At 44.0% G+C, this 12,702-nt stretch overlaps 1 protein-coding gene across 2 annotated transcripts in view; it reads right to left on the minus strand.

The window, feature by feature from the left end:
• Positions 1 to 86: 86 nt before the first annotated feature.
• Positions 87 to 12,702, minus strand: part of LOC139535748 (ethanolamine kinase 1-like) — a 36,375-nt gene continuing 23,759 nt past the window's right edge. For both annotated transcript variants that reach the window (XM_071335503.1, XM_071335502.1), the window contains exons 6-9: positions 5,727 to 5,810; positions 5,492 to 5,652; positions 5,295 to 5,368; positions 87 to 4,738 (exon numbers count right to left, since the gene is read on the minus strand). In XM_071335503.1, coding sequence (XP_071191604.1) covers positions 4,666 to 4,738; positions 5,295 to 5,368; positions 5,492 to 5,652; positions 5,727 to 5,810 — 392 coding nt within the window. In that variant the 3' untranslated portion in view covers positions 87 to 4,665. The remainder of the gene's footprint in view (positions 4,739 to 5,294; positions 5,369 to 5,491; positions 5,653 to 5,726; positions 5,811 to 12,702) is intronic.

Genomic DNA, 12,702 nt, shown 5'->3' on the forward strand with positions numbered 1-12,702 from the left:
AATCCATTTTCAACAGTGGAACAGGGTGGCTATTGTTCAAAAATACTTTTAGCAAAGTCTTAGGTATAGAAACGGAATAACTGCCATCCATACAAGTTTTTTTTAATGGAAATATTTACTTAAATGACTCTCCCAGAAGATCACTGTAGACAGATTTTCACAGTATTTACAACCCGTCTCCTCTCCGCTGGCCTTTAATGCTACAGCGTCCTCTTCAGGAGTGGCTGACTCCCTACACACGCCAGCACAAACATGACATACATCTTGAAATGTTGGGCCCTCTTACAGATTCTAATGAACAGTTAGAAATTAAAATCAAGTTCTGTACAGTGGGTTTTCAAGTTAAGCCAGTTTAGTACATTCACACAAGTTAATTTCAAATTAACTGCAAGCCTTGACGCTAACCATTTTGGTATGTACTGTAGATCTTTTTTTTTTTAAATGAAAGAAATCCAATGATGGGTTCACCCAATAAATACCTCCTTTAAACATTTCTAGTCTAAAAACACCACCATCAGGATATAAGCCTTCCATAGCCAGCACATATCCTATGCTGGAATAACAAGAATAATAAAATCAGGTCCCACATTAGTGCACGCCTCCATTCCAGACCTTAACTAACTTTAATGAATGACTGAATGCAAGTGTGCAACGTCTTCTTGGACACCCTCAATAATACTAATGGAAATCAATGCTCTTCCAGTGAAGGCATATGATGTAGTGTATGGTACTGCTATATAGCTACTCCTACAGTAGGGTCTGATTCTTCAACTCGCTCCCGTCCATGTGCCCTCAAAGATCTGAGAGGAGTGGAGTGTCAGGCTGTCAGGCATAAAATAAAAAAATGGTACACACCATTTACACTTATCCAAAGCTTTAAAATCTGCCTGGGGGAGTTAACACGGGCATAGGCAGAATGTGGGAGAATAGAAAAGCAGCCTTAACCTTCTGTAGTACACCCATCACTTCAATAAGTGGGTGCATTTCCAGTTGATTGAGCGTTCAGAAAGCAGACTCATAACACCACGATCAGGCCATGTTATTAAGGGTAGAAGTAGGTTATGTCGCTTTCTAATCACATGTGATTTTAACCATTAATCCCAATTTATTCATACCTGTTGCAACATTTACCTTTAACAAAAAAAACACATTCTTGATCAGTGAACTTGTTTGGCCATCTAGTGACTTCTGAATATGAACCACACAGACCCCAGGGAGTGCTTTGGTGCATAGAACATCTCAACCACCTTATCTTCCTCATACTCTTATGGTGTCTCAATCTAAAAGTGGCTTCCCCTACTCATCTCTCCTTAAAAATCACCAAACACAGGATGAAAGCAACACAGAAATGCACCCTAACAGGAGAATACTGTTTAAGTTTCAATTGAAATGTTACAGTCCATTCAAAGGAAACACATTCACATATATACATTTACGATAAACAAGAATTCATTGCACTTGTCAACTCTCGGTTCAACCCAAGGTCTACTGGCAAATATCACGTAGAGCAGATGCGGAGTTGTGACTCACCTAAAGCCTGTCAAAGTAATGTCTTTGTCCATAATGGTCTTTCAACCTTGATACAAAAGGGATTGGCCTAGACCATCCATTTAGGAAACACTACAATAAAGGTTCTTCTCACAACCAACTCCTCACTCATAAAAATCCTAAAACACTGACTCAGAGGGGTAAAAGGTTTGGAATGTTGCAGATAGAAATGTACCGTATAGAATGGACCCAATCCTACGTACGAGTCATTTCCATTCGTTGCATTTCTATATGTTGTGGATGCTCTGCTTAACACTACTCCAGTGGTCAAAAACCCTGGTCCTGGAGAGTTGCAGGCTTTTGTTCCAGCACAGCATTAACACACCGATTAGTTGATTAGTGGAACCATGTGTGTTAGTATCTGTACTGTTGCTATCTAGGACCAGAGTTGGTGACAATGGCTTTACTCCATCTACCCTCCCAGCCTGTACGGCTGGTGACAAGGGACAAAAGGGCAAGCTCTTCTGAGTCTGTCCCAGCCCAGAGCCAAGAGGCTGCTCAGGAACTCAGTCTCACCACATTGCCAGACAACATATTTTGGCGTTTACTAGGGGAACAAAGAGGCGAGGCTAGTGACTTTTCATAACAACCAGGCAGGAATTGCAGGGAGTCCTCTTCAACATCGTGTTTAAAAAAATTAACTAATAATAAATTATTAACTAATGTTAGTGACTGACAGGTGAGAGAGCCTTCTTGACTCCAGGCCAGAGTTATGGGCCTGGTAAGCCACAGTGTCACGGTCTGCTGAATGATTGATGTCCCCTCTGTCAGACTGGTGAATTATTAACCCCGTCAGTAACAGGAGACAACCAGGGGAGGGCAAGGCAGGGGTCAGCACTCCCTTTCTCCCCCTAGTGGTGATTTGGAAGAATCACAGGACAGGCTGGACGATATACAGGTAACTGCCAAAATAAAGGAAACACCAACATAAAGTGTCTTAATAGGGCATTGGGCCACCACGAGCCAGAACAGCTTCAATGCACCGTAGCATAGATTCTACAAGTGTCTAGAAATTCCATGAGATGGTGTTTTGTTGATGGCGCCGTTCCAGAATCTCCCATAAGTGTTCAATTGTGTTGAGATCTGGTGACAAACAGCCATGGCATATGGTTTACATTGTTTTCATGCTCATTCAGTGACCACTTGTGACCTGTGGATGGGGGAATTGTCATCCTATGGGGGCATAGCCATGTGGCCAAAATGTCTTTACCCACCATTTTTATGCATTAACCTAAGCATAATGGAATGTTAATTGCTTAATTAACTCAGGAGCCACACCTGTGTGGAAGCATATGCTTTCAATATATGCTGCATTTACGCAAGCGTTTCCATTATTTTGGCAGTTACCCGTATGTCCATACTTTAACATGGCTCTCCATTTTTTATGTTGACCCTCTGATCTGAGAGGGCTTGTTAGAGGAAAGAGCCAACCTAAGGTGACCCTTACAAGCACTGAATTGCAAAAAATTCAGATAGAGAAAACTGAACTAGAGCTGAATGCCTGGATGGAGAGGTCAGAAGTAGTCTGGAGGGGCTTGCTGCCTGGGGTAAGGAAGGGTGTTGGAGTTATTTGGTCCATAGACCTGTGTGCCGTGATGCCAGCTAGAGAAGTGACTGCTGGCTTAGTGTGGACTTCCTGCTGTCTTGTCCTTGGTCACCTCACTCACATTCTCATAGACAAGCTTCAGAACAAAAACACCAGCCCAGGATTAGTGGTCCCAGACCCTTTGAAGCCCTGACCTAACATATAGTTTCAGTAATGAGGTTTATATATAAGGTTTTGGCTCCTTTTTAGGGAAGTTGTAACTTGATAGGGGGTGGGGAGAGGTTGGGATGTTATAGTAAGTATGTGCACATCAGGCAAAAGTCCCTTCCCAGCCAATCAAGAGAGGGGAGAGGAGGAAGCGATATAGGGCAGAAGGAGGAGCGAGAAAGGGGAGGAAGAGGGGTAAAGAGGGGGTAAGGGGAAGGGGTGTGACAGGGGTGATTGAGGTTGGGATTTTCCGAATGGTCTGTGAGGAGTGGAAAGTCTAACAAAGCAAGTCACCATAACCATAAAAGCTAAAGTGGTGGAAAAGAGGCTAAGAGGGAGAACAGAGCCCTGGTTTAAAGTTTAGCATCAGTGACGCAGAAGCTGCTCCTGGCCACTGAAGATGCTCTGCCGTCAGACCTTATTAAACTACCAAATCACTGTCCTGTCCTGTGGCTAGCCCCTCTCTTCCCATCACATTTATGGTCCCTTTACTGAAAACCAACTACTTGCCAGTACTAAATCAACCCCTAGCCCCTAGGCACTTTGTGTAGATCTGAGAGAATGGACTTAAAGTTACTGTTCACTCAATTTGCGGGACCTTTTTTATAAAGTTTGATGTATACCATATACAATAATTTCAAGGTGGCTCCATTACCAAATCAAAAAAGAAATCCTCTTAGATCAGTGCCAAAGCTAAGGGCTAGGGGGTTGACGATGACTGCCTCCTCTGTCCCACAGCACACGCTTTGAGCAGCGACAGCCAAAGAGTAAACCCAGAACCCACATATACATAACTGTGTCTGCACACTGTCCTCCATGTCGGCACCAAAAACTAGTGTTCCAGCTACCTGTGTCTGGGGAATGAATCTCACTGGATCAATCAATTCTTCACAGAATAAATCAAATATAAAAAATGAAAACACACCAACCGTGGCGGATTAGGACCTTGAGTGGTGAGACAGGTGGACTGAGTTGAATAGGAATAATAGTGTTTTATGTTGGGGTCCATCCACACTCTGTCCCCTTAATGTTATTACCCACAAGTGTCAAACTCATTCCACGGAGGGCCAAGTGTCTGTAGGTTTTCGCTGTTCCGTTGTACTTAATTGATGAATAAAGGTCACTAATTAGTAAAGAACTTGCCACACCTGGTTGTCTAGGGCTTTATTGAAAGGAAAAACCAAAACCAGCATACACTAGGCTCTCAATGGAATGAGTTTGACACCGCTGCCTTAACCACATACTCAGCCCTAAACATTAACCCCAACCCTTGTCCCCCATCCCAGTCCTCTCCTGCTCAAAGTGTGTCTGCTCCCCTGGTCAGTGCCGGTGATGGGGTACCTCTCTTCTCTTGTATTCCCCTCTCATTCTGGGATCTGTAGGGCCATCGCTGCAGGCTTGGTCTTGAAGTATTGGTTGAAACGCAGCACAGCATAGCTGAAGGAGAGAGAGTGAAAAGATGGAAGTTGGAGGGAGAAAGAGTGTGAGGGAAGGAAGAACATGTTGAAAGAGACCAGAAGAGAGAGTTAAACACCCATTCTGACTAAATGAGTGCACAAACTATCCAATAGCAGCCTTAACAATAGCCCAGACAGATCCCATTGACTTGCTGCTAAACTGTCTGAGCAATATGTCACTCATACAGGCAGGGGCACAGAGTGACCGGGGGGACAGTTCTGTCGTCACTGCAGGACTGATTGGGTTGCAGACACTCAAACCACTAGCCTGTGGGTCAGTTACACCTCTGCAGGTCCCTGGGGGAAGCAGGGACAAGACAGCTCTCTAATCAACTGCTCCTCTCTCTCCATTTCCACAGGCACTTACTCCCCTTTCCATCTCTCACTGTGTGTAGTGGAGATTGTGCTCTACAACAGACTTTGACTGAGTTTTGGTATGTCTTTCACAGTAAGAGATCCCTTTCACTCACATGCAACACAGGCAGACAGGCCAACCAACAGATTTTAACAAGGGACCATAACACACATGCACTTACCCCAGGAAGTCAAAATTTATGGAGGAGTACTTGGCCTGGATGAGTGCCCAGAAGCCCCAGAAGAAGTGTGACGCCTACAGAGAGAGGTCGGTGGTTAGACAGGACCAAACTGATCAGCCCAGTACTAACACGTGTGTGTGTGAGAGAGAGAGAGCGAGCAGTGACCACAGTGGTGTGAGCGATAGTGTGTTCCTCACCAGGGCAAACTTGTTGACCTGTACGTAGAGAGTCTCAAGCTCTCTGTCGCTGACCTCCTCTCCTTTCTTAGTGGACGCCTTGTACGCGTGCAGATACACACGCAGCCACTCCAGCTGCATCTCACGGCTAGGATACAGCCCATAGTCCAGCTCACTCATACCTGAACACACACACATTATTTATGGTGTACAGTACATGTCATGACTAAGATACAGCCCATGTATCTCCTCTTACCTGCAAACTCGTTGAAGTGGTTCCCGATGTCAAAGGCCTGATAGTTGTAACTAGAGTATTCATAGTCTATGAACCGGACATGGCCTGGAGAGAAAAAAGAGGATGGAAAGAAAATTTGTGATAATGTTACAAATTTTTACTAATATGTTGTCCAACACTGGAGAGTTACTGGCTTTTTTTTTCAAGATGTGACTCTTTGCGGTTATAGATGACAATGTTCATCTTCCCTTTTGAAGACGATTCAATACGTATCTAGATACATGGGCTCAAATACCATACGTTTTAGTTAGAAACTAATCGATGTGATTCGGTATGATGCAATACGATGCAAACATTTATTACATGAATACAGATTTTCCATTCCAAATTAAAATCTTCTGCTAATGAGCCTCTGAGCTGAATTGTGTGTGTGTGTGTGTATACACAGTACTAGTCAAAGGTTTGGACACACCTGCTCATTCAAGGGATTTTATTTTTACTATTTTCTACATTGTAGACTAATAGTGAAGACATCAAAACTATGAAAAAACACATATGGAATCATGTAGTAACCAAAAAAAGTGTTAATTCAACATATATTTTATATTTGAGATTCTACAAAGAAGCCACCCTTTACCTTGATGACAGCTTTGCACACTCTTGGCATTCTCTCAACCAGCTTCATGATATAGTCACCTGGAATGCATTTCAATTAACAAGTGTGCCTTGTTAAGTTAATTTGTGGAATTTCTTTCCTTAATGCGCTTGAGCCAATCAGTTGTGCTGTGACAAGGTAGAGGTGGTATACAGAAGATAGCCCTATTTGGTAAAAGACCAAGTCCATATTATGGCAAGAACAGCTCAAATAAGCAAAGAGAAACGACATTCCATCATACACTGCTCAAAAAATGAAGGGAACACTAAAATAACACATCCTAGATCTGAATGAATGAAATATTCTTATTAAAAACTTTTTTCTTTACATAGTTGAATGTGCTGACAACAAAATCACACAAAAATTAATGGAAATCAAATTTATCAACCCATGGAGGTCTGGATTTGGAGTCACACTCAAAATTAAAGTGGAAAACCACACTGCAGGCTGATCCAACTTTGATGTAATGTCCTTAAAACAAGTCAAAATGAGGCTCAGTAGTGTGTGTGGCCTCCACGTGCCTGTATGACCTCCCTACAACGCCTGGGCATGCTCCTGATGAGGTGGCGGATGGTCTCCTGAGGGATCTCCTCCCAGACCTGGACTAAAGCATCCGCCAACTCCTGGACAGTCTGTGGTGCAACGTGGCGTTGGTGGATGGAGCGAGACATGATGTCCCAGATGTGCTCAATTGGATTCAGGTCTGGGGAACGGGCAGGCCAGTCCATAGCATCAATGCCTTCCTCTTGCAGGAACTGCTGACACACTCCAGCCACATGAGGTCTAGCATTGTCTTGCATTAGGAGGAACCCAGGGCCAACCGCACCAGCATATGGTCTCACAAGGGGTCTGAGGATCTCATCTCGGTACCTAATGGCAGTCAGGCTACCTCTGGCGAGCACATGGAGGGCTGTGCGGCCCCCCAAAGAAATGCCACCCCACACCATGACTGACCCACCGCCAAACCGGTCATGCTGGAGGATGTTGCAGGCAGCAGAACGTTCTCCACGGCGTCTCCAGACTCTGTCACATGTGCTCAGTGTGACCCTGCTTTCATCTGTGAAGAGCACAGGGCGCCAGTGGCGAATTTGCCAATCTTGGTGTTCTCTGGCAAATGCCAAACGTCCTGCACGGTGTTGGGCTCTAAGCACAACCCCCACCTGTGGACGTTGGGCCCTCATACCACCCTCATGGAGTCTGTTTCTGACCGTTTGAGCAGACACATGCACATTTGTGGCCCGCTGGAGGTCATTTTGCAGGGCTCTGGCAGTGCTCCTTCTGCTCCTCCTTGCACAAAGGCGGAGGTAGCGGTCCTGCTGCTGGGTTGTTGTCCTCCTACGGCCTCCTCCACGTCTCCTGATGTACTGGCCTGTCTCCTGGTAGCGCCTCCATGCTCTGGACACTACGCTGACAGACACAGCAAACCTTCTTTCCACAGCTCGCATTGATGTGCCATCCTGGATGAGCTGCACTACCTGAGCCACTTGTGTGGGTTGTAGACTCCGTCTCATGCTACCACTAGAGTGAAAGCACCGCCAGCATTCAAAAGTGACCAAAACATCAGCCAGGAAGCATAGGTAGCCTCGGTTTTTCTAATGACTGCCTTGCCTGGTTCACCAACTACTTTGCAGACAGAGTTCAGTGTGTCAAATCGGAGGGCATGTTGTCCGGTCCTCTGGCAGTCTCTATGAGGGTACCACAGGGTTCAATTCTCGGGCCGACTCTTTTCTCTGTATACATCAATGATGTTGCTCTTGCTGCGGGCGATTCCCTGATCCACCTCTACGCAGACGACACCATTCTATATACTTCCGGCCCTTCCTTGGACACTGTGCTATCTAACCTCCAAACGAGCTTCAATGCCATACAACACTCCTTCCGTGGCCTCCAACTGCTCTTAAACGCTAGTAAAACCAAATGCATGCTTTTCAACCGGTCGCTGCCTGCACCCGCACGCCCGACTAGCATCACCACCCTGGACGGTTCCGACCTAGAATATGTGGACATCTATAAGTACCTAGGTGTCTGGCTAGACTGCAAACTCTCCTTCCAGACTCATATCAAACATCTCCAATCCAAAATCAAATCAAGAATCGGCTTTCTATTCCGCAACAAAGCCTCCTTCACTCACGCCGCCAAACTTACCCTAGTAAAACTGACTATCCTACCGATCCTCGACTTCGGCGATGTCATCTACAAAATAGCTTCCAATACTCTACTCAGCAAACTGGATGCAGTTTATCACAGTGCCATTCGTTTTGTTACTAAAGCACCTTATACGACCCACCACTGCGACCTGTATGCCCTAGTCGGCTGGCCCTCGCTACATGTTCGTCGTCAGACCCACTGGCTCCAGGTCATCTACAAGGCTATGCTAGGTAAAGTGCCGCCTTATCTCAGTTCACTGGTCACGATGGCTACACCCACCCGCAGCACGCGCTCCAGCAGGTGTATCTCACTGATCATCCCTAAAGCCAAAACCTCATTTGGACGCCTTTCCTTCCAGTTCTCTGCTGCCTGCGACTGGAACGAATTGCAAAAATCTCTGAAGTTGGAGACTTTTATCTCCCTCAACAACTTTAAAAATCTGCTATCCGAGCAGCTAACCGATCGCTGCAGCTGTACATAGTCCATCTGTAAACTACCCACCCAATTTACCTACCTCACCCCCCATACTGCTTTTATTTATTTACTTTTCTGCTCTTTTGCACACCAGTATCTCTTCTTGCACATGATCATCTGATGATTTATCACTCCAGTGTTAATCTGCTAAATTGTAATTATTCGATTTATTGCCTACCTCATGCCTTTTGCACACATTGTATATAGATTCTCTTTTTTTTCTACCATGTTATTGACTTGTTTATTGTTTACTCCATGTGTAACTCTGTGTTGTCTGTTCACACTGCTATGCTTTATCTTGGCCAGGTCGCAGTTGCAAATGAGAACTTGTTCTCAACTAGCCTACCTGGTTAAATAAAGGTGAAATAAATAAATAAAATAAAAAAATAGGAACTGAGAAGTGGTCTGTGGTCACCACCTGCAGAACCACTCCTTTATTGGGGGTGTCTTGCTAATTGCCTATAATTTCCACCTGTTGTCTATTCCATTTGCACAACAGCATGTGAAATTTATTGTCAATCAGTGTTGCTTCCTAAGTGGACAGTTTGATTTCACAGAAGTGTGATTGACTTGGAGTTACATTGTGTTGTTTAAGTGTTCCCTTTATTTTTTTTGAGCAGTGTACTTTAAGATATGAAGGTCAGTCAAAATGTAAAATTTAAAGAACTTTGAAAGCGCAGTTGCAAAAAACCATCAAGCGCTATGATGAAACCCTTGAATGAGTAGGTGTGTCCAAACTTTTGACTGGTACTGTATATGTGATGTATATGGTGTATGTGGGTACCTGAGCTACGCAATATGGGAAATTATGATATTAAGAAGCTGATTTAACAGCATGATCATTACACAGGTACACCTTGTGCCGGGGACAATAACAGGCCACTCTAAAATGTGACGAGATCCCGAGGCCCACTGTCGTGACATTCATCCGCCGCCATCACCTCACGTTTCAGCATGATAATGCACGACCCCATGTCACAAGGCTCTGTACACAATTCCTGGAAGCTTAAAATGTCCCAGTTCTTCCATGGCCTGCACACTCACCAGACATGTCACCCATTGAGCATGTTTGGGATGCTCTGGATTGACGTGTACAACAGCGCGTTCCAGTTCCCACCAATATCTAGCAACTTCGCACAGCCATTGAAGAGTGGGACAACATTCCACAGGCCACAATCAACAACCAGATCAACTCTATGTGAAGGAGATGTGAACACACCAGATACTGACTGTTTTAATGATCCACGCCCCTACCTTTTTTTAAGGTATCTGTGACCAACAGATGCATAGCTGTATTCCCATTCATGTGAATTATGGCCTAATTGACGGGTTTTCTTATGAACTGTAACTCAGTAAAATCTTTGAAATTGTTGCATTTATATTTTTGCTCAGAATTAGTTATTTTTGCAGATTAAGTGTTAAAAAATGACCTATGACTAAGCCAATGAATCTATAGCACAATTTTGGATTTCACCCATAATCTAATGGTTTAGACCGCTTCTTCTCCCACTTCGACCCTGCATTGCGGGTAGCAAAGGTGATTCACCCTGTTTATCAAAAAATTGCCATATACACCAATTGTTTCAAGCTAAACTTCCAAAACTGTTGTAGATGGTGAACCTGATCAAAATAAAATAAAATAGCCCCAATCAGCATGTTGCCTACCTAAAGCCGTATGAGAGTTGTCTCTCCGGCAGTATGCTACTTTATTTTGGTAAAACACAATTTTCAACAGCACATTTGATAAAATGTTACCTTGCAAATTACATTGGTTGTCACACCAATATCTCACACACAATAAAGCCTAATATTGCGCAAGTAATTTTACAAAACATGTCTTTTTTTGTCCATTAAAATAGCATCAAATTGATCAGAAATACAGTGTCAACATTGTTAATGTTGTAAATGACTATTGTAGCTGGAAACGGCAAATTTTTTATGGAATATCTACATAGGCGTACGGAGGCCAATTATCAGCAACCATCACTCCTGCGTTCCAATGGCACGTGGTGTTTACTAATCGAAGTTTATTTTAAAATGCTAATTGATCATTAGAAAACCCTTTTCCAATTATGTTAGCACAGCTGAAAACTGTTGTGCTGATTTTAAAGAAGCAATAAAACTGGCATTCTTTAGTCTAGTTGAGTATCTGGAACATCAGCATTTGTGGGTTCGATTACAGGCTCAAAATGGCCAGAAACAAAACTTTCTTCTGAAACTCATCAGTCTATTCTTGTTCTGAGAAATGAAGGCTATTCCATGCGAGAAGTGGCCAAGAAACTGAAGATCTCGTACAACGCTGTGTATTACTCCCGTCACAGGACAGCGCAAACTAACCAGAATAGAAAGAGGAGTGGGAGGCCCCGGTGCACAACTGAACAAGAGGACAAGTACATTAGTGTGGCTAGTTTGAGAAACAGATGACTCCTCAACTGGCAGCTTCATTAAAAAGTACCCGCAAAACACCAGTCTCAACAGACTCCGGGATGCTGGCCTTCTAGGCAGAGTTGCAAAGAAAAAGCCATATCTCAGACTGGCCAATAAAAAGAAAAGATTAAGATGGGCAAAAGAACACAGACACGGCACAGAGGAACTCTGCCTAGAAGGCCAGCATCCCGGAGTCGCCTCCTCACTGTTGACGTTGAGACTGCTGTTTTGCGGGTACTATTTAATGAAGCTTCCAGTTTTCAGCTGTGCTAACATAAATGCAAAAGGGTTTTCTAACAATCAATTTGCCTTTTAAAATGATCAACTTGGATTAGCTAACACAATGTGCCATTGGAACACAGGAGTGATGGTTGCTGATAATGGGCCTCCGTACGCCTATGTTGATATTCCATTAAAAACATTTTTTTAAAGAAGCAGTTTCCAGCTACAATAGTCATTTATAAACATTAACAATGTCTACACCATTTCTGATCAATTTGATGTTATTTTAAAATGGACAATAAATGAGCTTTTCTTTAAAAAATAAGGACATTTCTAAGTGACCTCAAACTTTTGAACGGTAGTGTGTGTGTATGTATGTATGTATGTATGTATGTATGTATGTACGTACAGTGGGGAGAACAAGTATTTGATACACTGCCGATTTTCCTACTTACAAAGCATGTAGAGGTCTGCAATTTTTATCATAGGGTTGTACTCATCCTTCTTCTTCCTCCAAAGATGGCGAGTGGAGTTTAGACCAAAAAGCTCAATTTTTTGTCTCATCAGACCACATGACCTTCTCCCATTCCTCCTCTGGATCATCCAGATGGTCATTGGCAAACTTCAGACGGGCCTGGACATGCGCTGGCTTGAGCAGGGGGACCTTGCGTGCGCTGCAGGATTTTAATCCATGACGGCGTAGTGTGTTACTAATGGTTTTCTTTGAGACTGTGGTGCCAGCTCTCTTCAGGTCATTGACCAGGTCCTGCCGTGTAGTTCTGGGCTGATCCCTCACCTTCCTCGTGATCATTGATGCCCCACGAGGTGAGATCTTGCATGGAGTCCCAGACCGAGGGTGATTGACCGTCATCTTGAACTTCTTCCATTTTCTAATAATTGCGCCAACAGTTGTTGCCTTCTCACCAAGCTGCTTGCCTATTGTCCTGTAGCCCATCCCAGCCTTGTGCAGGTCCACAATTTTATCCCTGATGTCCTTACACAGCTCTCTGGTCTTGGCCATTGTGGAGAGGTTGGAGTCTGTTTGATTGAGTGTGTGGACAGGTGTCTTTT

This window comes from Salvelinus alpinus, chromosome 12, assembly GCF_045679555.1.
Source record: "Salvelinus alpinus chromosome 12, SLU_Salpinus.1, whole genome shotgun sequence".
Classification (NCBI taxonomy): domain Eukaryota; kingdom Metazoa; phylum Chordata; class Actinopteri; order Salmoniformes; family Salmonidae; genus Salvelinus; species Salvelinus alpinus.